The 27,908-nt window shown below is 41.7% G+C and overlaps 1 protein-coding gene across 2 annotated transcripts; it reads left to right on the plus strand.

Annotated features, from left to right (window-relative positions):
- Positions 1-2,906: 2,906 nt before the first annotated feature.
- Positions 2,907-21,230, plus strand: C1H3orf52 (chromosome 1 C3orf52 homolog). Of its 2 annotated transcripts, none has more exons than XM_054045830.1 (7): positions 2,907-2,996; positions 3,613-3,947; positions 11,681-11,807; positions 12,821-12,951; positions 15,944-16,014; positions 18,042-18,241; positions 19,603-21,230. In XM_054045830.1, coding segments are annotated over exons 2-7 (657 nt in total). In that variant the 5' UTR covers positions 2,907-2,996; positions 3,613-3,821; the 3' UTR covers positions 19,605-21,230. The 2 variants fall into 2 exon arrangements, with proteins under 2 accessions (XP_053901805.1, XP_053901811.1); XM_054045836.1 differs by lacking the exon at positions 2,907-2,996 and adding an exon at positions 3,273-3,313.
- The last annotated feature ends 6,678 nt before the right edge of the window (positions 21,231-27,908 follow it).

Below are 27,908 nucleotides of genomic sequence, written 5' to 3' on the forward strand. Positions count from 1 at the left end.
ATTGGAGTACATTTTAATAGGAATCTATACTTTTTGGATGATTATCTTGTAGTCAAAACAGCTTGAGGTTCACCTGGATCTATAGTAGTTATTAGGCTGTAATTATTCTGCTTAGGGCTGTAGTACACCCAACCTCTAAGGTACTAGTAATGTGTCAGAGATACTGCAACTGGGAAGTTTCAGAGTAGCAGCCGTGTTAGTCTGTATCCGCAAAAAGAACACACACTTCTTATTAAATTGTCTGTACTGGGCTATCTTGATTATCACTTCAAAAGTTTTTTTTTCTCTTACTCAATTGGCCTCTTAGAGTTGGTAAGACAACTCCCACCTGTTCATGCTCTCTGTATGTGTGTGTATATATATCTCCTCAATATTTATTCCACTCTATATGCATCCAAAGAAGTGGGCTGTAGTCCACGAAAGCTTATGCTCTAATAAATTTGTTAGTCTCTAAGGTGCCACAAGTACTCCTGTTCTTTTTGCAACTGGGAGGTAAGGCATGAGGTGCTTCAGTTGCTAGGCCTTGTGCTAGCCCTGGTGTGTCCCAATAAACCCACAGACACTCGGAGAAAGGAAAGGGGCATTTTACTAGGTCTGGCAGGAGAGGGAAAGGTTGCAAATACCCTAGGTATAGTGGCTTAAACAGTTAGAGCTCAAAGTGAAACAATAGTGGTTCTTATTTGGGCCCACTAAACAGCTTTTCAGACCTAGTGCCTAAGGTGCTTTCTCCAGTCTAGTTGTCTATTAAAAGCTAATAAGACTGTGCAGATTTCCTGGCCTGGATCAGTTAGTGGTGTGGCTCATTAGAAACCCTTTATGTTGGCTCCCTGCCCAGTCTCTGCTGCATCCACACATACCTGAACCTGGCTGCAATGTCCATCAGTCACTGTTCCATATGTGGTTGCCCAGCTCCTGCTGCAGCCTGCTCTGAACACAGTTACCTGGAAGTTTCCCTATGCAACCAGCTTCTCTGCTGCTCCATTTCCCCAAGTGCCAGGTTACTTCGTGGGTCAGGGTTTCTCATAGTTTCTGCCCCTTTTCCTTACTGGCCAGCAGAAGGGGATGAGCCTGAATGTCCATCCCAGAGGGTCATAGATCAGTGGAGAAGGGGTTCCTGCTTAGCAGACTGATCACAAGAGTTTTTCTCCTTGCTTGGTATCAGTAGATAGATCCAGATTGAGACTTCCAAAGCTGTCTAGGGGATTTAAAGCACCTGTATCATTAAAATTAATGGAAGATCTATCTAACCCCGCTAGACAGCTTTAATGGTCTCCCCTTCAATAGTTTGTAGTTTTAGGTTTTCAGACCTGAGGTAACATGATGATGACAGTTGGCGACTTGGATGCCACTCCCTGCCACATTCACAAACACACAGCTTGGTTATGTTATATGAACGTGCCCCTCACAGTGTGGCCAGAATCTTGTGATTTTTTTTTTTCTTTGTCATGAGTGATAGGATTTTGGCTGGTCTGGGCCAGTCTCATAATGATGCAAGTAGTCCAAGTCCTTTAGTGTATTTGAGCCCTCTGATTGGTTATTTTTCCCCAGGAGATGGGCAAATGGGGCAGGCAGCCAACCAGAGCTGCCACAGGAAGAGTGCTGTCTCCTCCTCCTCCCCTCTGTAGCAATCCAAAACCATCCTCATAAGAGGGGCATGGGGAGGAGGTATCAGAAAGAGCCCAGCAGCTCAGGACAACTCCACTGCTCTGCCCTCCTCCCCTCTGCAGCACCTGGCCTTGGGGCATGGAAAGGAGCAGCAGGGGTGGGGAGGCTGAAGAGCCCTGGAGCTGTCCCTCCAGCCTGAAGGTGGGAAAGGGGACCCCTTTGCAGCCCCCCCCTCCCCCCCACACACACCTGGGAGACGGGGATGAAGAACCCCGGAGTAGCAGAGGGGAGGCAGAGTTGCACTGATGTGGGAGTTAGGGGCGGGGGCTACCAGTGACTGAACTGATACAGGGATTGAGGGGACAGGAGTGATTCAGAGGCTGGGAGCAGAATGAATTGCAGGGCAGGGGATGGGCTGATGTGGGGAGGAGAGCTGCAGCAATGGCCAAAATCTACTTATCTAATAAATTTGGGAGAGTGGGGCCCAGTAATTGTGGCTCTCTCTTGGGGGTGGGGGAGCATTCAAAAATCAAGACTGAAACCACTATGTAATTTTTTTTTTTTTACCCTCATATTTTGAGTCTAACTCATGATTTGTAATCTCTCGAGGTTGGCAATACTACCCTCACTTATTTTTAGCTCACTTTCGTAGGCTGACTCATTGTACAGTACATCGGGGAAGGCGTTCTGTAAATTACACGTAGATACAGGAATGAATTTTATTGTTGTTTTCATGTTACATAATTCATGTATTTAAGACTCATTTTTTAAATATAATTCTCTCATTAAAATGTGTGGTACTTTCTCCAGGTTTTTAATGGAATGTAAAAGCACTGTCTATTCTAAACTCTAAAGATATTAAAATTCTAAAAGTATTTTACTAATGTACTTGTGTTTCTTGAATAGTGGTGACTAAGTATTTACTAGCTTGGCGGCGCTACTGAAATAAAGTAATTCACTCTGAACTCTTGGTATGCTTAGAATTGCAGTCACAGCTTGTAAGCTGTAGATGAGTTAAAATCAACTGACGTTTCCTCTTTATTTTAAATAAAGTTGAACTGTGAAGCACTTAAACCTGCCAAGGTTTGAGTTTGTTTCTACTCCATGTATTGATAAGACTGTGAATATCGTCACCAGAGAAGGACGTTGCATTCCTAGAATTTTAGATTAAATGTGAGCCTTGGCCACAAAGTTCAGATCTAGCTCTCAAATTCCCTTACGCTAGGGGTGTGTGGTCTCAACACCGGGGTTTTAGTTCTGCCCATTATATATAACGTGTGTGTATATGAGAGAGAGGTAAACCACGAAGTACGCATTTGGGTGCACACTTCAGGAGTTAGTGTGCAGGCCTCACTTATTAGTTGTGAATGAACTAACATTGGCCTTGACAGGTAAGTGAAATAGGAATACAATTTTCATAAAGCTTACACAAGGTTAATGATTGCAGATCTTAACGTCTGAAAATGTATTGTTGACTTTTCCTATTTTTCTAAGAACTGATGGCTTAAGAGTGAAAGGAGTTTATATCCATCAGGAATATTCTGAGACCTATCCAGGAGCCTCTGGGTCAGGCGATCATTACATGAAACAAAGCCATGAACCCAGGTGCCTGAGTTTTAGGGTAGTTCAGAACTGAACTTGACAGCTCAGACGTACTTTGTCTACTGAGCTTTTTGGTTTCTTTTCTTTGGGAAAAGTGCTGATAAATGTAAGCTTGCTTTCGTTCCTTTGTATTGTACAGGTATAGTGGTATTCAGACATGTGACAGGGGGATTGCTTGCTTGCCCTGTCGGAAAACACCATCTTCTCTTCTGAGACAAAGATAGATTGCTTCATCTGCTGAGTTTGTTGCTTTAGCAAGCACCATGTTGCTTGTGCTGGCTAAGGGCTGGTGTAGTAAGGTAACCAAACTGGAAAATCTAGTATGACACAGCTTGAGAATGAACATTTTGTGTTTCAAAAGTGCAGGCAAATCAATACTTCCGCCTCATCCCATTTCTTTTTCAGAGGATACAGTCCCAGTCCACTCCCCGCTCCATGGAATTTCCCTTGTTTACCCAACTTGCTGAGATCACTTGCTTGTAAATTATGTGGACCCTGGCTGCTGACGTCTCAAATCTTGACCCTGAGCTGACACCAACACAGCAGAAACGGGAAGGAAGTGAGTCTTGTCAGTATTTGCCTTCAAATAAAAATTTCTCACAGAAGTGGAAGCAATGAATGGCCATGTTCCTGAACGTGAATGTCAGGCTATTGAATTACAAGGTGGGAGAGAACTTGAGGAGGAAAATGAGGCAGACCATAATAAACCTCTTAATCCTGAAGCATCTATGACAAAAAAGGTAGGACTCACATTCATTCACTTTCTACTTATAAGCATGTTACCTAAACATTGTACAGTGATTGAAATAACTGAGGAGCATTCTGGTGGAATAAGTTGCTTTATTGTAAAATTTATTTTACGTCTTTGTTGTTGTTTGTTGACTTATAGTTAAATGTCAGAAATACTAAGGTTAAATGCAGATTTCTTTTCCTCTGCTGTTAATGACATCTGACTGAAACAGAATATTTAAAATCTAACTCATTTGCCATTTTTATACTGTTTGTTCATTAGCATTCATTCCAAAATGAAATCACACTTGTAATTTTAGGAGTTTCGCTTTCAGTTTGTCATGATATCAGTATTGCAATGGGTGAATTCCAGTCACTAAAGGGAGATGTTAAAATCCAAATTAAAAAGGTTTTCATTTGGAAAAGAATTAAAATGCCAGGAAAACACTACTGCTAGTATTAGGATTTGTTTCCTTTTTAAAAAGTTTGTCCCTTCCCACAATCTAACCTTTGGGCCAAAACTATTTAGCACTTCTCCTTTAATGTACAAGTAAGTGTGTAGTGTGATCAAAGGAAGCAACAGTAGATATAAATTTTGTATCCTAGATTATTAACATCAGCCGACAATATCCCTCTGCTGGTATTGTAAACTTCTTTAACTTTGCTAAAACGAGAATAGGCTTGTTAATAACAATGCTCGTAACTTGTGAGTGCGAACGATTATTAATTTGTGTGATGAGCATGTTACACATACACATGGTAAGATGACTCCTGCCCCAAATACACGAAAAGAAGTCATATCACCAGTCTACTGATGGAGAATTCAGATGCAGTAACATTCAGTGGTTTGCCCAAGACCACAAAGGAAGTCTGTGGCAAAGCCAAACATTTAATCCAGTTTCCTAAAACTCAGTCTAGGGACCCACCAGACACTTGTGGTTAGTTTTTGTTTAGATATGTGTGTCTGTCTGCACTGGCAAATCAGGCTCTTAGCTATTGAAGTGATCTAAAGTGTGCTTGAAAAGTATCTTCAATGCGGTTTCTCCCAATTTCTTCTTCTGCCTCACTCCTATCGCCCAGTAATCAACACCACAGCACTGCCCAACCTGACTGTAAAACTATTCATTGTTTTCAGTAGCTACCTTTCCCCCGAGCTCTGTGACATATTGATTTTTCTTATCTAAGTAAAGAGGGTGTTGGTTCAGTTCTAGGGAGGAATCACAGATTTGAATGTGTACTTTACATCAAGTCAGTTGACACTTCTTTAATAGAGGCAGCACTCTGTATTGGTCTGAGCAGAAGGCTGGAAACCTGAGCTGAAATCCAGGCCTTCATGTCCGTAGCCTTGGACAAATGTCTGCCTCTGTTTCCTTACCCATGAAATGGGTATTGTGCCTTCTGACTACACAGGAGTGTTGTGAGAGATAACGTGATGCACTAGTGTCAAGCATTAAATTAAAAGCTAGAAAATTCCTGTTTTTTTTTTTCCACACAACATTCCTATTAATTTCACTATAAACCTCATGTGTTTAAATATCCAAAACAAAACATTCTACACATGTGCTTTACTCACTGTCTTCTTTGCCCGCCTCCTGCAATCTACCCCAAAAAGTAAAAACCTAAATGTACAATAATCAAATGGTTCTTGTCTGTCTCTTCATATTTTCTTCATTTTTTTTAAACGTAAACATCAACACCTTAACATTAGCAGTGCCCTAGTTAACAATGTAAGTGAATTCTTCTTCACCCCCCAATCCAAAAAACAAAAATAACCCCCTCAAAACTTCTTTCTGCCATTTGCTATGAGTGCTTGCATATAAGGGCTATGTGGACTGATATTATTAACTTCATAGGTGTGGATGTTTTTGTAAACTTCTCCATGAATACTTTTAACATCCTGAGGAATCTATAAACTTCATAAACCAAATGGTCTGGTCCAAGAAACTTTGAAACTACGCTTGGTATTACAGTATAATGTTTTAGTTTTGATTCGAGAATAGGAAGTTTGTAAGTGCAGCCTGCCAGTTTGGGTTCAAACGTTCCACATTCTGCACTGAATGAAACTCCATACATAAATGTAATCCCCTTGAAGAACTGGGTACCATTAGGAAGATGTCCTGTTACCCAGGTCCTGTTATCCGCAGGTAGCTTGCAAGGTCTGGAGGGCAGCCTGCTCCTTACTAAGTGTCACACATTCCTGGGTAGCCTGTCCCTGGTGCGATCCTTTTCCAGTCACCCGATTGAACCGCTTTCAAGGAGTAGGCCTATCCCTCTACTTCTCTTTGTGTATGCCTCACTGAGTCTTTAGGTTATAGCCCCTAACTAATTCAACAGGTCATAGTCATAGAGTTTAAGGCCGGTAGGGTCCACCAGATCATCTAGTCTGGCCTCCTGTATATCAACACCACCACCCAGGCCAAGAACACCACCCAGGACCCCTCCTCCCCCCGCATTAAATGCAACAATTAAAACTAGACCAATGTGTGTCAGCCCACAGAAAACTACTATGTTCCAGAGGCAGAGAATAGGAGGGACCCAATGTGCACAAGAGCCCAATGCCCCTGCAGTGGCAGGGAAATGATTAAGTGAGATTTAGCTAGATAATCCTGATGACTAACCCTCACCCACGCACTGCAGAGGAAGGTGAAAAAATCTGAAGGTCACTGCCAATCTGACCTGGGGGAAAACCTGACCTGCCAGTTTCCCTTGGGAGTCTGACACAGCATGCATTGGCAGTGCTACAGAAACGTCTTGCACAAAAGGCATAATTTATTTTGCTCAGAAGATACATAGCACTTAGAGAGGTGGAGTTAAAACAAGAGATGTGCACACCTATTCCCTCACCTACACTTAACCTCTTTATCTGCAGCTTAGGCACTTCTCATTCCCCATCTCTGAGTTGGGAGAACCAGCTGACTGCTTGCAGCCCTCTCCCTTTGTCTGTGTATGTGTCCGTCCAGGCTATCAGGTTTTTCACTCACGCATAAGCATATAAGAATGGCCATACTGGGTCAGAGCAATGGTTGAAAGGGAATGAACAGAACAGGGCAATTAGTGAGTGATCCATCATCCAGGCCTAATTTCTGGCGGTCAGAGGCTTAGGGACATCCAGCGCATGGGGTTGCATCCCCATTGATGGACCTATCCTCCAGAACTTTAATTCTTTTTTGATCCCTGTTATAATTTTTGCCTTCACAGCATTGCCCAGCAGTGAGTTCCACAGGTTGATTGTGCATTATGTAAAGAAGTACTCCCTTCTGTTTGTTTTAAATCTGCTGTGCATTAATTTCATAGGGTGACCTCTAGTTCTTGTGTTATGTATTTATGTAAATAAAACTTCCTTCTTTTCTTTCTCCACACCATTCATGATTTTATAGACCTTTATCATATCCCCCTTTAGTCATCTTTTTTTCTAAGCTGAACAGTCCGTCTTTTTTTCATCTCAGCACATATGGAAGCTGTCCCATATCCATAAACATTTGTTGCCCTTCTCTGTACTTGTCATAACTATAAAGGGAAGGGTAACAGCCCTCCTGTGTACAGTACTATAAAATCCCTCCTGGCCAGAGACTCCAAAATCCTTTTACCTGTAAAGGGTTAAGAAGCTCAGATAACTTGGCTGACACCTGACCCAAAGGACCAAGATACTTTCAAATCTTGGTGGGGGGAAGGCTTTTGTTTGTGCTCTTTGTTTTGGGGGTTGTTCGCTCTTGGGACTGAGAGGGACCAGACATCAATCCAGGCTCTCAATCTTTCTGAACAAGTCTCTCGTATTTCAAACTTGTAAGTAAACAGCCAGGCAAGGCGTGTTAGTTTTTATCTTTGTTTTCTCAACTTGTAAATGTACCTTTTTGCTAGAGTGTTTCTCTGTTTGCTGTAACTTTGAATCTAAGGCTAGAGGGGATTCCTCTGGGCTCTTTAAGTTTGATTACCCTGTAAAGTTATTTTCCGTCCTGATTTTACAGAGATGATTTTTACCTTTTTCTTTAATTAAAAGCCTTCTTTTTAAGAACCTGATTGATTTTTCCTTGTTTTTAGATCCAAGGGGGTTGGATCTTGATCCACCAGGAGTTGGTGGGAGAAAGGAGGAGGATGGTTAATTTCTCCTTCTTTTAAGATCCAAGGGGTTTGGATCTGTATTCACCAGGGAATTGATGAAGAGTCTCTCAAGGCTACCCAGGGAAGGGAATTAGCACTTTGGGAGTGGTGGCAGCAGACCAGATCTAAGCTGGTAGTTAAGCTTAGAAGTTTTCATGCAGGCCCCCACATTTGTACCCTAAAGTTCAGAGAGGGGAAGCAGCCTTGACAGTACTTTTTCCAATTCTAATATATCTTTTTTGAGATGGGGCAACCAGAACTACATGCAGTATTCAAGAATTCATATATCTTGGCTGTTTTCTCGGCTCACCCCTTCTATATAGTCCATGAGCTTTTTGAATCTTCTTTGATTGTAGACTTAGCCTTGGGAGAAGTAAAACATTTTGGCCTGGATCGAGCCAGCTAAGTAACTTTGCCATTCAATTGATGGCCCATCCATTATTATCTTAACTTGTTTAAGGCTGGGTATCTGAGGGGCAGTCTTAGAATCATAGAAGATTAGGGTTGGAAGAGACCTCAGGAAGTCATCTAGTCCAACCCCCTGCTCAAAGAAGGACCAACCCCAACTAAATCATCCCACCCAGGGCTTTGTCAAGACTGGCCTTAAAAACTTCTAAGGATGGAGATTCCACCACCTCCTTAGGTAACCCATTCCAGTGCTTTACCACCCTCCTAGCAAAATAGTTTTTCCTAATATGCAACCTAGACCTCCCTCACTGCAACTTGAGACCATTATTCCTTGTTCTGTCATCTGATACCACTGAGAGCAGCCGAGCTCCATCCTCTTTGGAACCCCCCTTCAGGTGGGGGAAGGCTGCTATCAAATCCCCCCTCACTCTTCTATTCTGCAGACTAAACAAGCCCAGTTCCCTCAGCCTCTCCTCGTAAGTCATGTGCCCAGCTCCCTAATCATTTTTGTTGCTCTCCGCTGGACTCTCTCCAATTTGTCCACATCCTTTCTGTAGTGGGGGCCCCAAAACTGGATTCAGTACTCCAGATGTGGCCTCACCAGTGCCGAATAGAGGGGAATAATCACTTCCCTCGATCTGCTGGCAATGCTCCTACTAATGCAGCCCAATATGACATTAGCCTTCTTGGCAACAAGGGCACACTGTTGACTCATATGCAGCTTCTCATCCACTGTAACTCTAGGTCCTTTTCTGCAGAACTGCTGCTTAGTCAATCGGTCCCCAGCCTGTAGCATGGGATTCTTCCATCCTAAGTTCAGGACTCTGCACTTGTCCTTGTTGAACCTCATCAGATTTCTTTTGGCCCAGTCCTCCAATTTGTCTAGGACACTCTGAACCCTATTCCTACCCTACAGCATATCTACCCCTCCCCCCAGCTTAGTGTCATCCGTGAACTTGCTGAGGGTGCAATCCATCCCATCATCCAGATCATTAATGAAGATGTTGAACAAAACTGGCCCCAGGACCAACCCCTGGGGCACTCTGGTTGCTACCAGCTGCCAACTAGACATTGAGCCATTGATTGCTACTCATTGAGCCTGACGATTTAACCAGCTTTCTATCCACCTTGTAGTCCATTCATCCAATCCATACTTTTTTAACTTGCTGGCAAGAATACTGTGGGAGAGCGTATCAAAAGCTTTGCTAAAGTCAAAATATATCACATCCACTGCTTTCCCCATATCCAGAGAGCTAGTTATCTCATCATAGAAGGCAATCAGGTTGGTCATGCATGACTTGCCCTTGGTGAATCCATGTTGACTGTTCCTGATCAACTTTCTCTTCTCCAAGTGCTTCAAAATGGTTTTCTTGAGGACCTGCTCCATGATTTTTCCAGGGACTGAGGTGAGGCTGACCGGGCTGTAGTTCCCCGGATGATCCTTCTTCCCTTTTTTAAAGATGGGCACTATATTTGCCTTTTTCCAATCGTCCGGGACCTCCCCCAATCAACACGAATTTTCAAAGATAATGGCCAATGACTCTGCAATCACATCAGCCAACGCCTTCAGGTGCATTAGATCCGGGCCCATGGATTCGTGCATTTCCAGCTTCTCTAAATAATCCTTAACCTGTTCTTTCACTACTGAATGCTATTCACCTCCTCCCCATATTGTGCTGCCCAGTGCAGCAGTCTGGGAGCTGACCTTGTCTGTGAAGAGGAAGGCAATAAAAGCATAGAGTACTTCAGCTTTTTCCACATCATCTGTCACTAGGTTACCTCCCCCATTCAGTAAGGGTCCCACTCTTTCCCTGACCACCTTCTTGTTGCTAAAATACCTGTAGAAACCCTTCTTGTTACCCTTCACATCCCTTGCTAACTGCAACTACAGTTGTGCTTTGGCCTTCCTGATTACACTCCTGCGTGCTCGAGCAATACTTTTATACTCCTCCCTAGTCATCTGTCCAAGTTTCTGCTTCTTGTAAACTTCCTTTTTGTGTTTAAGCTCACCGAAGATTTCCCTGTTAAGCCAAGCTGGTCACCTGCCACCTTTGCTATTCTTTCTGCAGATCTGGATGGTTTATTCCTGTGCCCTCAATAAGGCTTCTTTAAAATACAGCCAGCTCTCCTGGATTCCTTTCCCCCTCATATTAGCCTCCCAGGGGATCCTGCCCATCAGTTCCCTGAGGGCTTTTCTGAAGTCCAGGGTCCGTATTCTGCTGCACTCTTACATATGTCATTGTTTTACCTTTCTTACTGAGTTCTGTAACAGCCCCTTGACAGCCTCACTTGCCTGAGCTCTGTACATTCAGTCAGGCCCCAATAAATAACTGAACAGGGAAATGGAATTGCACATAATATTCATGAATAGTATATTTTTCCAATTCTTCTCACTAAGAACAGAGACCCATCCTGCAGACGTTGTAAGCTCCATTAAGCAGGTTACAAGGTCTGCAAGACCTAAGCTCCATGTTGACTTCTGAGAACCACTCATAAGACTCTAGATACTTAAGCTTTTTTGCACAGGTTCAAGAAACTTGGCTCTTGTCTACATACTAAATTTGTACCAGGTTAATTAAACTGGGTTAGTTAAACTGGTGAAAATCCCTTGTGTGTAGAGACTTTGGTTTAAGACATGGCTTATTTTGGTTTATCTTAAACCTATTCCTAATTGATTTAAGTTTAGTGAAAGTACATCTGATTGATTGAAACCTCAATAAGTGTGTTCACACATTTTTTTGCACCAGTTTAGAAGTATCAGTTTAAAATTATATCTTAAACTGAAGAGGTGCAACTGTGCCTGGAATCAAGCCCTTGCAAATATGGACACTCATCTCCAAGGAGAAACTCATTTGATAGTCAACCAAATTATACACAACCACTTGGTTTCATTACTGAGTTAAAATTGCATCATTTCTACAGTCTTCATTTATCAGAGCAGATTGATTCAGAAGTAGACAAGGTTTTACTTCTAACTCTACCACTTTGTGACCTTAGGCAAGTCAATTTACCTACTGATATTAATTATAACTAATGTTGGTTTAATTAAAGTGATGTGATACTAATGCTTCTGAAAGTATTTTGATACCCTTGAATTAAAAGCACAGTAAAAATGCAATATATCTCCTGTCTTTATATAGATTTTTTTTTATTATTAAAGATAAAGAAAAGCTCTTTTTCTCCCCTTTTCCATCCTAGTTTCTTAACAGACAACTTCTTTTATTCTTTGTATGACTAGGAGAGAGCCTACTACTGGAGGTCTTGTGGAGACACAATTTTTTGGAAATGTAAACTGTGGATGGTTATATCTTCAGTTTTTCTAGTGCTCCTTCTAGTGATTATTATCAGCTTAATTCTTTATTCAGGTACGTACTTTACTTTTGATAGTGTGTTTTTCTTTTAGATGCATGCTGCAGCCTGTCTGGAGTTTGGCTGTTGAGTTTTGTCATGGAGGTGGTTTATAATATGTGCTGGGTTGAGCAGTCGAGTATTCGGTGGATTTGAGGAATTTTCTTCTTGGGCATGTTTTAACTAGTACTGATTTTCAGTTAAGGCACCTAGAGATCTTAAGGGGCTGATGCCTGTACATTTAAATCTATTACTCTTCTTTCTGTTAAACTATGTCTACTTGGTAGCTTGCCTTTAAGATAATTGTTCCTTGAATCCAATGGCAACATGCCCATTGATTTGAATAGGGGTATGTCAAGGTTGTTAATATAACTAAGTCTGGAAAAAAGGTTCTCAAATTGTTATACTCTGGACCTTTTCTTAAGCTAAAATCCTCTGATGGCCAGCTCCCCAGCCTAATCCAATATCTTCCCTATGGCAATTACAGAGCATGGTTACATGAGAAAATAATACTAGGACAAGGTCAAAGAGACAAGAAGAAAATCATACTTGTGTCAATGCAATGAATGCAGCCAGACTGGTGTTATCCTGATATTTTGTATTGGTGCAATTCATTAGCTTTGCCTGGGGGTCAGACTTCCTAATAATAGTCAGAGTGGTGTGTGCACCCACAACTGCTCAAATTTCTTTGGCTAACTTACGTGTTGCGCCTGTCAGCCTGTAACCCTCCAGTTTTCACTGTGGCTAAATTTACATTTTAGAAACACCTGATAAAGCAGTCATAGGGGCTGCTTCGAGGCACAAGTTTCTTTGAGTTCAGCTAGTCAAAATGTCCCTGGAAATAGGTCTGGGCTACATATGGCAGGAAGGATTTTATCTGAGCACTAACAAAGACATCTCCATTCTGATAGCCCCCCTGGCATGTTCTGTTGACCATGCTTTGAGAGCTGCTCATTGTTGGATGATTCTGAACTTTTTCTATCTGTAACAGCCAATTGGGAACATGCTCTTTCATTTTTTGGTATTACAGAGGTTTACATAGATGAAGATGAATATTGGGATCCTGAATCAGTATCAAGTGGAAATTATCGCAATTTTTCTGGAAGACTACAAATAAAGTGTGCTGCTCAATCAAATTATTCTGAAGATCTTACTAAGAGGGTAATTATGACAGAGCTTTCACCATAGCTGATTCTGACCATAACACCTATTTGGTGTTCCTTTGAATATGAGTCAAAGGCAGGGCTGCCCAGAGAATTCAGGGGGCCTGGGGCAAAGCAATTTCGGGGGCCCCTTCCATAAAAAAAAGTTGCAGTACTATAGAATACTATATTCTCATGGGGGCCCCTGCGAGGCCCGGGACCTGGGGCAAATTGCCCGCCCCTCCCTCCCCCGGGCAGCCCTATGTCAAAGGGTTCTCAATTTTATTTGTGGGAGGAAGAGTTGATTCAGAAAAGTATGAGTGATAGTTGGGAATTGTTTAAGAACACTTTACTACGTGCTCAAAATGTCACAATCCTACGATTGAGGAAGAAGCGATACTGGTTAAAAAACTGACTTGGTTTAGCAGGCAAGTGAAAGCAGCTGTAAAAAATGTATAACATGGAATAAAGAGAAAGTTGATATTAATGACTCAAACTGTGAATTATAGAAAAATCATAAAGGAAGCAAAGGGACACAAGAAGATATCTATGGCTCGCATAATTAAGCACAAGAAAGAGTTTTTTAAAGAATATTAGGAAGAAAAGAATCCCAACACTGGTATTGATCCATTACTAGATGGAAATGGTAGAATTATCAATAATAATGCAGAAAAGATAGAAGTGTATTTGGAGGGAAAACAAATGAATGTACTTACCGTATGATGATATTCTTTCCATTCCACTAGTATCTTGGAGAATGGTAAATGGCAGCTACTAAAATTAGACACTTTTAAATCAGCAAGGCCAGTGACAGAAAAACAGAGAAAAGTGTAACATGATCCAATGGCTGGAAGGTGAAGCCTGACAAATTCAGACTGGAAATATGGCATACATGTTTAACAGGGACATTATAACGGTACAACGACTCACCACTGCGGCGCCGCCTGATGGTTGTCCAGGGAATTAGCTCTCCAACCTCCGGAGCGCCCTCTGCAGGCCAGTGTCCTGCTTGCTGCTGGCCCCAGTGTCCCTCCCGGACCTCAGGGTTCTGCTCCGTGCAGTACCCCGCAGTCTCGCTGGGTCTCCCCTCCCTGGGGAACCTCCAACCCACCTCACCTCAGTCTTGCCTACTGCCAGTCACCATCTAGCCCCCGCTCACTAGGGAAGAGTGCAGTATAATTGCCACACATCATCGGCAAGGAGGGTTTGGACCTGCTGCCTCTGCCTACCTTTGGGCTGCCCCTCTGCAACCCCCGTACCTTTCTTGGCCTTCAACAAGGCCTGCAGCCTGGGGGTTTTCCAAGCCAGAGCTCCCCAGCTCCTCTGGCCTTTCCCCAGCTCTGCTCCCTTTTTAGGTACCCTGCTCATCTCCCAGCAGCCAGGCCCATCCCTCTCAGCATCTAGAGAGAGACTCTTGAGCTCTGGCTAGCAGCCCTTTTATAGGGCCAGCTGCGGCGTGATTGGGGTGTGGCCCCAGCTGAGGCTGCTTCCCCAGTCAGCCTTTCCCCAGGCACAGCCCTCTCCAGGACTGTTTTTAACCCCTCCGGGCAGGAACGGGGTGAGCACCCCACTACAGACAGTAATTAGCCATTGGCACCATTTACCAAGGCTCATGGTGGGTTCTCCATCACTGTGAAATTTTAAAATCAAAATTGGATGCTTTTCTAAAAGATATGCTCTAGGAATTTTGAGGAAGTCCTATGGCCTGTGTTATGCAGGAGGTCAGATTAGATGGTCACAGTGGTCTCCTGTGGATTTGGAATATGACTCTTTCTAGGTGATGTAAGGCCCTGATCCAACAAAGCACTAGCATAACTTTAAGCACGAGAAGTCTCATTGACTTAAAAGTTGAAGTGCTTTTGCTGGATTGTTGCCTAAATTAGAGCTATGTTGTAGAGTGTGGATCACACTTACACTAAACCATCCTTGTTAAATTCTCTTGTAAGTGTCTAAGGCCTCATAAGTTGGGTTTATTGTTGTTTGTTCCCACTTATCTACTACTCAAAACTATCTGGTAAACACACAAAACTGTTGTATAAAAATAGGAGTAAGAATGCTACTCAGACTTATTGCAGAAGGGGATGTGATTTATGTAGAAGGAAAATTTTTATACAATTTTAACTACTTACTGTTTCTAATCAATAATTAAATTATAGATGGCAGCATGAGTCTATATGTATAGTCTTAATCTTTGCAGAATATCTCCACTGTGTCAAGGCAACACAATGATCATCCTACACACAGGTTTACTTGGCTATCTTGCTCACTGAGACTCTATTTATTGTCAATGGTATCTCAGTAGGATATGCACAATCTTTAACTCTCCACCACTTTTTCTCGAGGCTTCCTAGGCAATAATGATTTTTCTGCCTGGGGCTCTCACTGGTAATTTCTAGTTCAACCCATACAGCCAGTCACACCCTGGCCCTGGTCTTCAGGTTGGATGTCAATATCAAGGACATCACAATCCATCACCTCATTAAGGTGGTAGTAGTCAGATGTCTCTCAGCTCTCAGATAACAAGAAAGACAAATGAAGGCTCTGAGTCCACCAAATTCCAAAGTCCGTTAAAAGATGGCTTGAGAAGCTAGAAACAGTTTTCCCTGGCTGGTCTGACATTGCTTATTACTATCAAGAGAGCAGCATCACCTACTTTCCTATCCTGATTTTTAGTTCAGTCAATGCAAAGGATAAGTAGAGATTGTTGAGGTCCCCACTTTAAGATCAATCCCTAGTGATTTTTCCAGATAAACAGAAAAGTATTATGTATTTTTAAAAAAAACCTAAATTGGCATGGAGAAAATAAACTGAAATTGAAATCCCAATGAGAGCGGAAACTGATTTTTACCATTAGATTTTAAAATAAAATGAATTCCTTGTACAGATATCTGCCAGGACTTGACCTGAAGGTTCTGTACACTTCCCCCATTCTGAAAACTTAAATTACCCTTTTTTCTTCTACTTGTGTTGGAAGGTATGCCATGAAAGAAATATTTGATTCTCTTTTCAAGCTAATAGATGTCTACAGTTCATCTGAAGCCCTGGGGCGCTATTTTATCACTGCTCAAGTGGATTCCTTCAGGTAGGAAATTAATGTAAGAATTTTCTTTAAGTGTTTGTTTAGCAGAATTGAATCCGTCACATAGACATACAAAACATTCTAAAACTCTGAAATAATCTTTCTCAGCAGAAATACCAGTACAATCAGTGAAGTTATGTTTCCACCAAAATTAACCAATTACATTTGTAAAAGATAAGTTGCCTCCCAGTAGAACATGTTGTTAAGTTATAGGAAATCTTTAAGTATTGTCCATATGCTCAGTCCTTGATGGTCTCAACTGCTAGCTTTATCACGCTTGTTGAAGTGAGAAAACTGGAATTGCTTCAGAGCAACTTTGCTTAAATATATATTTTAGGCCCAGATATTTCAAAAGTATTTAGGTATTGCTGCGCTCAGTGTTGCAACACCTAACTGAGTCTAAATCTCATTTTCTGAAGCAATTTAGGCATTTAGGATTTTAGGCAATGGGATTTGGGCACCTAAATCCCTTTTGAAAATGAGATTTAGGCTCCTAAATCAGTTACGCATTGCAATGAGTGAAGCATTGCCTAAATACCTTTCTAAAAATTGGGTCTCAGTGCCCAAAAGCCTGGTAGGTGTTTTCGTAAATGAGAGGTATGTGCTCTAAAGAACCTAAAGCCAACCTAGATACACATCAGTAACAAGAAAATCACACTTGATTTCCATTTTCTACATGACTTGCTCAGACTAGCAAGAGCCGATGATGAGTAAAGATTGGAGAGACTGAAATGAGAGGAGGATCACTGGAGGTTCAGGTTACAGTAATGAAGGCAATGGGTGGCTAAGCTATGGAGAGACATTTAGCAACAGAAGATTGACAGGAAGGGATGGGACAGATTTTGGTGATGGTACAGAGTAAGAAGTAACAGGACTTTCTGGAAATGGCAGAAGACAGCTGCAATCATGGGAGATGGGGGAAGACAATGGAGCTGTCGGTGTCAGTATGGCGCTGGAGGGAGGTTAAGGGCTTAGACTGAGTTTGATGGCAGTGTTTTAACACAGAAGAGGAGGTTAGAGAGGGGATTGAGAGGTAGATTCTAGAATTGTCCAAGTACAGGTGGTAGTGGAAATTGTGGAAACATATGGAGTCACTTACTGAGAGGGGTAGGAGAGGAGAAGTGAAGGAGGCTGGTACAAGGGATGCCCAGGGAGGACATAAGATGACATAAAAGGCTCAAAAAAATAGGGGGAAACTAGGAGAACATAGATTTGCAAAGACTATGATGAACAGCATGAAAGGCAGCACACAGCTGAAAGCCAGGGGACAGAGACAAAGCCACTCATTCACCAAGGGAGTGGTCATTAATGATCTTGGTGTGATGCTTTCTTAGTGTCAGACTGGATGAGGATGGTTATGGTGGAATACCGCAGTGATAGGCATGTGCTGAGGCAATTTGCTCTACGTGCTGTATCTTGTGATCCTTTGGGATAAAAGATTCCGTATACCAGCAAAAAAAACAAACAAACAGAAAAAACCCTGCATATATAGACTATAATGTAGCAATTCCAGTTGAATGAATTCACAATTCACTCCAGGATTGGACTCCAATTCAGTGGTTTACATAATCTACTCCAGAATTTGGATTAGAAACATTGGCTTGTTGTCAGATATTGTTAGAGGGCAGAATGGATAATGTTAGCAGGAAAGCAATCACTTGTGTGAGCTCTTCTATAAAATGAAGATGTCCAGTTGCAGCAGATCTCCTGGTATCACCATATTTGGATTGCACGAGGACTCTGCTCACAATAATGGCCATATGGGGGAGATTTTTGACATCTAACTGCCTTTCTGGACCCTTTGAAAGTCTTCCCTGTGCTATATCTGGATTACATGTACAAATCCCATTAGCATCAACAGTAGTTGCTCTTGAGGGCGAAGGCGGACAACATGTTAGTTTAAGTATGCCGTTGTTTTTAATGTTTTCTCCTTAGGTCATGGTTTTTAAAAATAAATGCTAACGTTAAAAGGAAAGGCAATTCTAAAAGCATTCAGTGCTTATTCCTGTTAAGGTCTATTTCTTTTTCAGTTATGAAAATGCCACTGCATTCTACCAGCTTGTATTCTCCTTGCCACCAGTGGCTGATGAGTTCATGAAGTACACGATGAGTGAAGAGTTTGTGATGAATGTCTTGCGACAAAATATTTATGATCAGGAAGATACTTATGATCAGGAATCACCTGAATGTACTAAGATAAGGCTTGATCCAGCTTCTCTCACACTAACTTGTAAGTGCCATATATAACAGAATTTATCTATAGAAAGAGAATAAGTACTCACAGTTCTTTAAAATGAAGGAAGTATTTATGGAAAGTCAATAGGACTTGTCAGTTAATATATTCATGCACATAGAGGTATGGGTAATGTTCTAAAATATCAACAATCAGTGTTCATAACATTGTCCTACTCTTACTTTAATGTATGCATACATTCTGAGAGATATTTATTTAGTACTAGATGGAGTAGATGAGAAAGAGTTGTGAAAAGATCACTGTGCTCCACCAGCCTGCCTATCTCTCCAGCTTTTCACACTACTTCAGTTCCAGCCATGGTCCCAGGCAAAGAACAATACGTTTTGAAAACTGGTTACAAGAGGTCTCAGTAATGAAGACCTCATTAAATGTCCTAATATAGGCCCTTCTTTTGGATGCTCGTAAAAAAGTGTTAAATCCTTAATGGAAAAGTCAGGAGTAGCTGCTAGGTAACATTCAGTGCTTTTCACTTCAGAGTCAAGGAGGGAATAGTTCATTACAAAGTAATAAATCAAGTTCCCTAACCCCATAAACAAGTAATGTGCAGGAGTAGTATTGCTTCATATGTACATAGGTGCTGGATAGAGGTAGAGGAAATTGTCTGTTATGATCAGGCTTTTATAAAAGACCTTGAGTATTGACTTTCCTCCTTCCTTCCCCTCTCATTATATTGTGGCTTATTGGAACGCATGAGATACTATCCCCTGTTTTTAAAATGTCAATGTATACGTACCAGCTAAAAAGCCTATTGCCTTAAAGTTTGACTGAAGGTCCAGGGTCGGGTGCTTTTTCTTCCTTACTGCTGAATGTAAGCACTGTAAAAAGTACTATGTTGTAAAAAGACTGTAGAAGTACTTTTTCAGGAAGGAAATTCAAACCAGACTCTGAAAACGTTTTGGTCAGTTAGGATGTAGTTTATTCAGAGCTCTAGACCCTCTTCTTACATTTTCCCAACCAGTCTGTACAGCCTCATTTCAGTGATTATTAGTTCCTTTGGTCTGGGGGTCTTAAAGGAGGAAGTTCAATGCCCAAATCTCATTGAAAGACAATGGCAGTTGGGTAACCTTGCATGCTTTCAAAAATCCCAGCCTAAATCATGCCACGAAGGTGTGTAAAAAAAGCTCACATATTAGTTGCAAGAAATAAAATCCAGCTGTCTACGCATGGGACAGAAAGCCAACAACTCATGTGCTGTCATTTTAGATCTCACACTACGTACTTAACTTTTCAAGTAATAATGGAGTGAATGAAAAAAACACAAAGTAGTTAAGAAACATATGTATTGAGATAGTTTTAACATTTAATTTTAATTTTTTAATGTACTGTTTCTGTTTCAGAGTAACAGCGGAAAGACTCCTAGATTACCACAGCCACTTGAGGACATGTGTTTCCTGTATATATTAACATCCTGAGGAATGAGAATTAATTTCATTATTGTGAAAGGTTTCTGAAGAATATGGCTGTATTGTGAACACTTTACACAATGCAGTAATGTATGTAGCACATGCAATATATTTATCACAGCTATTTACGCTTTGAATACAACCATCTCCTTCACTGCTGTCCTGACACTCACTCCACCCTTGTCCAATCCACTTGAAGCTTTGTTGCCAAAAATCATGTAACTTGCCTGATGCTGAGCACGTTAATCTGCTTTTGCAGCACCTTCACTGGTTTTATATTGCCTTTTTAATAGAATCCAGAACTTGTTCTTTCCTTCAAGCCCCTCCATAAGCTAGCTCCTTTCTAACACTCCACTCTTCTCACTCTACTGCCAGTCACATTTTCCTCTTTGCTCATGCCAAGTTGTCCATGCAGTTGCCCCTTGAACTTTGTTTCCCACACTCACCTCCTGGCTTCTCTCATGCTGACTGCATCCACCATACTTCATCCCTCAACCTGAAATCCCTCTCCAAATTCATTTCTTGCAAACTGTACATGCTTAAATACTTCACTGTTTTCCTGATTTTTTTTTTAAATGACTTTCAAACTCTTCCAGAGACCTCTGTCATGTTGCTCTCTTGCTCATCCTTCCCTTTTCTCTCCCTCCCTGTGGAGATGTCTGCTCCTGTTTCTTGCCTTAATTTAGATTGATTGTAAGCTCTTATGGAGCAGTGACTTCATCTTTATCGGTACAGTGAAGTGCCATGTACATTTATGATGCTCTACTATTGTTCCATGGCCTGGCCCTGCAAACACTTAGACACAAGTATTTCCATTCCATTCAGTGGGATTATTGATATGAGTAAAGTGAATTTAGGACTGCCGTACCCCAAAGGTATGCAGGATAAATGTGCTCCTCAGGGACATGTTCCAGTATGCAGTGTTCTAAGAATTGCTCTGGGCTCAATATAGCTGTTTACTTGCTAACTTAATAGAATTTGTCCATAATATGTGTGTCAAATGGCAAATATTTGACACAACTATAACTTGTTTTTTTAAAAGCACTTCTTTGAGTCCATATCCTGATTGTCTGCAGGGCTCAGAAAATACTCACCAACACACCATATACAGATAGGATATATGACCAGAGATGATTTTTTTTTGGCCTTTTGAATGATCAAATACTAATCACAGTTGTAGGCAAAACACCTGACTAAATTGGTCAGTAGTAACATCAGGCAAATCCTTTGTTTCTAAGCATGTCACATCAGAAAGTCAACATGTGATCATGTAACGACAGTAATACTGCATTTGCACATGGTGGAAAAATTAAGGGGAAACTGAACTATGAATTTTGTGACTCGTGGGCTGAAGAGAGAACTTCAACATTATACTATGGAAGTGCAACTTCCTGCAGTGAATTATTCTGAGTTTTGAAGTTCAAAGGTTTATACTGAAATGTGAATTTTAATATATTTTTAAAGGAAGATATATCTTTATAATCACTTTTTTAAAAATTTGGCATCTATTTTTAGAAAATGACTAAACTGTATCTGATGCATTAAATTATTTTTCTGATACTATTTAACATTTGTTTGAATTGTTGTTTTATCAGTTCTAGGCCTTGACTGGTGACTTTGGGCTGAAAGATGACCATAAAGGTAGAACTGTGCAAACCTGCAATGACTCAAAACTTGGGCTAGGTCAATTTAGATGAGTGAGCCTGGTCAGTGGTGCAGGATAAATGAGTGAATCACCTGACTCTCCAGTTTGTCACACAGTTATTGCCACCATCACCACATTGGTATGTACAATGTGGCGAGAACTTCATGTTTCCTTACTTAGTGTCAGTTCTTATTTTTAATGTGACTGATTTTAATGCACTAATGTGATATAGGTGCTTTTAGAGCCATATTCTACACCTAGGTGGTATTGTCTTCCTGATTCTTAGCCTGGGGAAGATAAAGTTCACTCCCACCCTCATGGAAGTGATAGGAAGTCTTTCCCCCAAAGCAACAGACCATGAAGATTTTCCAGAAGCAATGAGAGTCATGCACAGTCCCCTTGCCTTTGCACTGCTGCTTGGTCTTGTGGCGCATTGTCTATGGTGACTGTACCTGCCCTTGAGTCCTGCAGGGAAGCAGCACAATTGATCATCTTTCTTTGCCTGTTTTCCACATGGGTTTGGCGAGAGGAGCGAGAGCAGTGTTGGAGACTCACCACTCTCCAGTCCTCCCCTTATCGCAGCCAGCTTTGCCATACTTGGAGAAAGGAGTAGCTCCCAACTGCTGTAGTACAGAGAGGGGGAGTTGGGTCAGTAAGAGTGCTGTGGGGGAAATGTAGCAGGATGCTATCATGGAGTAAGGATTATATACACTAAACCTGAAGGGCTGTGCACAAAAGGGGCTGCCAGCAGTCTTCACACAGTCAGGCCTCCATTATAAAATAGATCCCCCACACCGTGCACTTCATTTACATGAGTAAAAGATTTTTTTTAATTGCTCTTTACCTTTTTCTTCGAGTTTAAGTTTAAACCACACAAGATAATGATATGGCAGATGAATGGGTTTTAATGTTAATCAACATGAAAATATGCAGTAATTTGGCTAGTAATAACTCTCTCTATTGTCCTCTGTACAACAACCAATGGTAGCACGTTTTATACACTGCTCTAAATGCAGCTCTCCTCTCTGCTGGTGTGCAGAAACTCCAGATGCAGATAAGACTGTCTTGCCATTGCTTTAGCAATGTCTGTGCAAGGCTGGCTGAGTTTCCATGAGTCCTAGCTGTCTTTCCAAAGGAGTAGCGTGGAGATGTGATGGTATTAAGATGAATGAGCTGCAAGCGAGGGAGGAGTTAGGCACACAAATGCCGGAGGTATTGTCAGCAATTATGTACATGGGAATTTCAAAACCAGAAAAAAGACAGAATTCGGAGACATTCAAATGTCCAGGCAAGGATACAGGGGGCTTAGTGTCACAGCATTAACCCTTCTAATCTGTTTAATACTCGGTTTCAGTCTCGCTGAAGTTTCAAGAGAAAATGAGTTCAGCTGTCTCATCTAGTAGACTGTAGACCTTTATCCCTCTCAAAAATGTCATATTTGTCTGTCTCTGAAAAATCCCAGGACTGGAATAGTAGGGAGGTAAGGCTCCTGCTGGCCAGGACTGGTGACATTTTCAAAACTGCAGGCAGAAGTTCTGACTCCATCTGTAGGCTGTGCTGTCAGTCCCCTTGTCACAAACAGCCCAAATTTGCAATATGGTGCTGCAAGCCAGGAGTGCAGTGAATTGCAAGTGCTGTGTGCCAGCAGAGCTCCTATTGGAAATAATGGGAAAAGCACATGTGCATTTGAAGGCAGCATTAGGTTCCCTGGTAGGCTTCATCCACTTTTAGGTGATGGCAGTGAGTATGAATAGCTATACCATTATTTGCGCATGAATCATCAGCAATGCAATTTTATTTCTTCATTCAAATGCAACTTCATTAAGACTTCTCTGAGATCTGGGTCACAGGTTGTAAAACCACTGTACAAATGGTCAGATTAACCACCAGGGCTCTGTCCCCACACCATCCTACATCAAGATCAGCCAGTGCAAGGGCACTCTAAGTCTTTGATTTATGATTTAAGAAAACAAGCATTCCGGTGAGGTTTTACCAGAGTCACTGAAATTTTCACCCACACTTGGGTCACTGGAAATTTTCACTAGTCCTATTCTAAAATAATTTGTGCAATTATTTAAAACTCTGCAAAGAGGACTGAAAGCCTTAACAGCTTCTAATAATGAAGCTCCTAAACTACTATACCATCTTGCAATGGGCAGATACTGTTGATTCGTGTTGCTTTGTTACCCAACTAGTCCCAGCATCATGTTGTGCATGTTGTGTAAATTTAATTGTGTTAAATCTTTTATGGTAAAATGAGTCACTTGAACAGTGGATGGCAGAACTACCCTAAAGTATAGGCTGTATATGTTAAAGGGATGCCCCTGGGTTTATTGTAAGTGTTGATGTTACTGAGAAAATGGTTTGGAAGACAGCATCCTAGTTGCTTAGAATACGCAGGGTCCTTTAGTGCAGTAAAGAGAGGTGCAGGTTTTCTAACTTATCAGGACAAAATCATATTCATTGTCCTGGTGACTGGTAAAAGTCATTTTCTTGGCAGGCATGCTGATGAAGGCATATTCAGTTTCATGGTTGCTGCTGTTTAGCATGGCAGGTTTTTCCTTAAGGCTATAATTGATGGTGGCGTAGCATATCTCATTAGGATGAGTCAAGTCTGTTTCTTCAAGATTATCCTGATAATGAGAAGAGAGAGCAGTATTAAAAATCTCTTGCCCTGCCCTGCACTGAAACTGAAGACTATACAGTGAGACTCATGTGGTAGCACTATTGCTAGCCCAGTACCACATGGCTGACAACAATATTCACCGTTGTGGCCATATCTGCAATCACTTCAGTATTGTGTAAACTGTAGTTTATTGTGTATAGGAGCATACTTGTTAACTAATGGAATGTAAAATTGCAGATCTAATATTCAGGATCATTAAAGTTTCCCACCTTGTTTTGGGAGGCAGTAAGACAGTTACCTGTGTGCGCGCGCACACACCCACACACCAGTGTCCAGGCCAAATTCCAACTCAGGCATTTAAGTTCTTACCCTTGTAGTTGCTCCTCCAGTTTTAATTGGATACAGTGTTATTCTTTCATTCCTGCCCTAAGTAGTTGTGCAGTGTTGCTGTGCATTGGTAAAGAGCTAAATTGTGCTTCAGAAGCAGTTGCGCTTGGAAGACTATTCAAATTCTGCTTATGCATATGCAGGGATAAATTCAGAGGTGAACCCAGTCTAAACTGGTGTAACTTACACCATCTCTGTCTTAGCCTAACTTACACTTAGTCTAGGGGTCATTTAGAATAATTTAAGAGAGACGCACCCATTTACTAGCATCTAATATACACCTGACTCCTTTATACATCACCTCTGTGTTTGACCTTCTGAGTACAGGGAAGCCAAAATTAGTGCAGCTTGCAGGCTGCTGTGCAGAGGCCTGTGCTAGAAGTTATTCAAGATAACGAGTCTAGCTGTGCCTGTAATGCAGAACTGCTTGTACAATTCAGCAAAAGTCAAGGACAAAGACTGATTTAATCCAAACCACAAGGTCTCTTGATGCCACCCAAGGACTGGAGTGAGGTCAAATCTGGTAAACAAGAGGAGCGTCGGACTGGAAACCATGTTGGTGGGTCAGAAATTGGACCTAGCTAGTAGACAAAATAATGAAGAGATAGGTATTCCTTCCATCACTCCCTTCAGGGTTCTTAATAAAGAACTTAATCCTTAATAAAAGGATTTCAGGGGAAGAATCAAGTTGGTGGACTGGGAGGAAGGAAGGAGCAAACTTCACCATAATGACTATGATCCCCACCATCTCCTGGTACCCCCAGGTCTTTGTTGTCCTAACCAGACTGAGCCAGAGACAGGGACCCAGATGACACTACCACCTGCACTGGCTCTGGCTAAATCCCAGACACCACCTGGAATGTGAGGCTTTGGTTCCTGCTGTCCTCCCTTCCCCCATGTATCCTTTTCCTTCCCCACCTTGTTTCTTCTCTTTTCTAGCCCGCTCCTTTTGCCTTCTGTTTGATAAGTCTGGATTAGCTGGCCACGACTGCATATTTTGGAACATTTCTGTAAGCCTATGACAGAGAGCTAAAAGTAATGCCCTAAACAGACCATTGTTGGTATGAGTTTTCCAGATCTTGGAGTGGGCCTACGGGGCCTATGTTTGCTGGAGTAGTGAGAATGAAAGTAAGAGTCAGTACACAAGACAAAAGCTGCATTTTTCTCTTTGCTGTTCTTTTTTCTCCTTTGATGCGTTCATCTTGTGTGCCTTAAAGGATCGGACTTTAACGGCAACGGCTTCAGCCCTTCTCAATTAACTTCCTCTCTTTTCTCCCCAAAAGGAGTTATTTGCCCTCTTTAATTCCATCTAAGAACCTGTCAGACAGGGGATTTTTCCTTCTAAAAGCTCTATACAGGTAAAGGGAAAGGGAACAAGGGCTATTAACATGAAAGCCTTATTTAATACTTTGTATTGCAGAAAAACAGTTTGTATCTTAAATAAAAGATGAAGGTTTTTAATAGTATGGTGGTCTTGGGAGTAAGCAGGCAGAGGTCTCTGTGCTTGGAACCCCAAACCTGTTTAACTGTTTAGTGCTGTACAGCAACAGGGTCCTGCCATGCGGGCAGGGGACTGGACTCGATGACCTCTCGAGGTCCCTTCCAGTCCTATAATCTATGAAAGGGTCATTTTAGTAATGTTGACTCTTTGGGCCCATTAATTCTATCAAAATTAACATAACAAGGCCAAGAGACCAGAAGAGTGAAGAGAAGCAGGAAAAGCCACTAATAGGAGAACAAAAGTTGTAGGTAGAAGTATCACTTGCTCCTCCTCTGTCTAGTGTGTGTGTGTGTGTGTGTGTGTGTGTGTGTGTGTAAATAGATAATAAGTGAAAAAGGCTTAACTTATCCCAGGGGGAATATGTGAGGGGGTAAAATTATTCAGGTTCCAGAGATAGGGTGACCAGACAGCAAGTGTGAAAAATTGGGACAGGGGTGGGGAGTAATAGGAGCCGATATAAGAAAAGGACCCTAAAATCGGGACATCTGGTCACCCTAGCTGGAGATTGCGGGGAAAAGTATTTAGTTGCAAACGAGATCTGAAATCATTAAGCAGCACTAAACATGGACCTCTATGGTGCCATTTTTAGTCATTTGTATGACTAGAACTGTACTTAAGTAGGTCCTACTCAGTTAGGTGCTTTCTGTAGCCACCCTTTATATTATAGGGATAGAATGGTAGTTTGTTCTCCACTACGCTAATGTCTTCAAGGGGTTGTCCTCCATGTTCTCTATCAACAGGTATGAACTGAGGAATAGAACACAATCCCTGAAGGCTTTCCTAGGTTTTATACAATATTGGACACAGCAGCAGACCATCTTTGTGTTTGTACAATACCTACCATAGCAGGGTTTTGGTCCACGATGGGGGTTCCTAGGTGAGACTGCAATACAAATAATTAGTAATACATATTGGTTTTTTTAATGTAACTGTCTGACCGGATTGGACATGCTTAGTAAAGATGATTCCCTAAATTCTGCTCTATAAAATACACAGTAATGTGAGATGGACCAGTTCCTGTGTGCTTTAATCCAGCTGTTTTCTTCTCATCTGCAGGTCCTTGCCTACTGAAGGGTACAACTTCAACCCATCCTTCCCCATGACCAGAATCTAAAGACCCCGCCCCCCTCAACAGATCTGGTCTGTTTACTCCCCTTTTCTCCCACCTTGGGTATTAGGGAAGGATTTAGCCAGCCACTCAAAGATTCAGACTTTATTCTGAAACTTGAAGGTTTAATCAAAAGCTTTCCAGCTCCAAAGCATTGCCTTAAAACTGCAGAAAAGCTTTCATTACCTTAGCGGCAGCTGGGGCACTTCTGTGGGCCTGTGCTGGAGAGAGAAAAGCAAAACATGTAAATTTCAAGCCTTTGGCACAGACACATCATGGAGGCAGGAGAGTCAAAAGTGTGAGAGACTGGCTATCAAAGGGACAAGGAGAACTCTGTTCTATACCAGGACTCTGACAGATACAGACCTTGCTTCATCAACACAATCCCTGGAAAACTACCAATCAGTGTGAAACTGACCGTGGAAATAGAATAGAAACTCGTCACAGACGGCTGAATAACATCCACATGTATAAGCAGTTTTAGTTACCATTTTCTGAGCTTAGTGTGGACTTCAGGCTTCTCTCGCTGCATTATAAAACACAGCTCCATGCCTTTTGATACTTTTCCTTCTGTTTTTGACTGGGCAGGCTCAGAGACTGCCTGTGATAGAGATAGGGATCCTCTGTGCTTTCCTAGCTCAGTGACTCTCTGTAGTTGATATTGCATAATCTTGTCATCCTCCGTCACACAAGATTGTTCCTTTTGACTATATAGTTTTATCCTGCCTGTGTTTGTGTAGTAAATATGGATCTAAGCATGGTGGCGTATGGGATGTTCTACATGGCAGTGAGCACAGTGGTTTGGTGGACTGTGTGGAGAGTTCATCTCGTTGACTGTTTCTGTTCCAATTGTTAATGTAGAAATGGGGAATTGTCAACATTATCCTTATCGACTGACTTATACTTCAGTACATGTGGTTTGTTTTCTTGTTCTTAGGCTTGCTAGAACTATTTTCTGTTTCTGTGAACTTGG

This window comes from Malaclemys terrapin, chromosome 1 (assembly GCF_027887155.1).
Source record: "Malaclemys terrapin pileata isolate rMalTer1 chromosome 1, rMalTer1.hap1, whole genome shotgun sequence".
NCBI lineage: Eukaryota > Metazoa > Chordata > Testudines > Emydidae > Malaclemys > Malaclemys terrapin.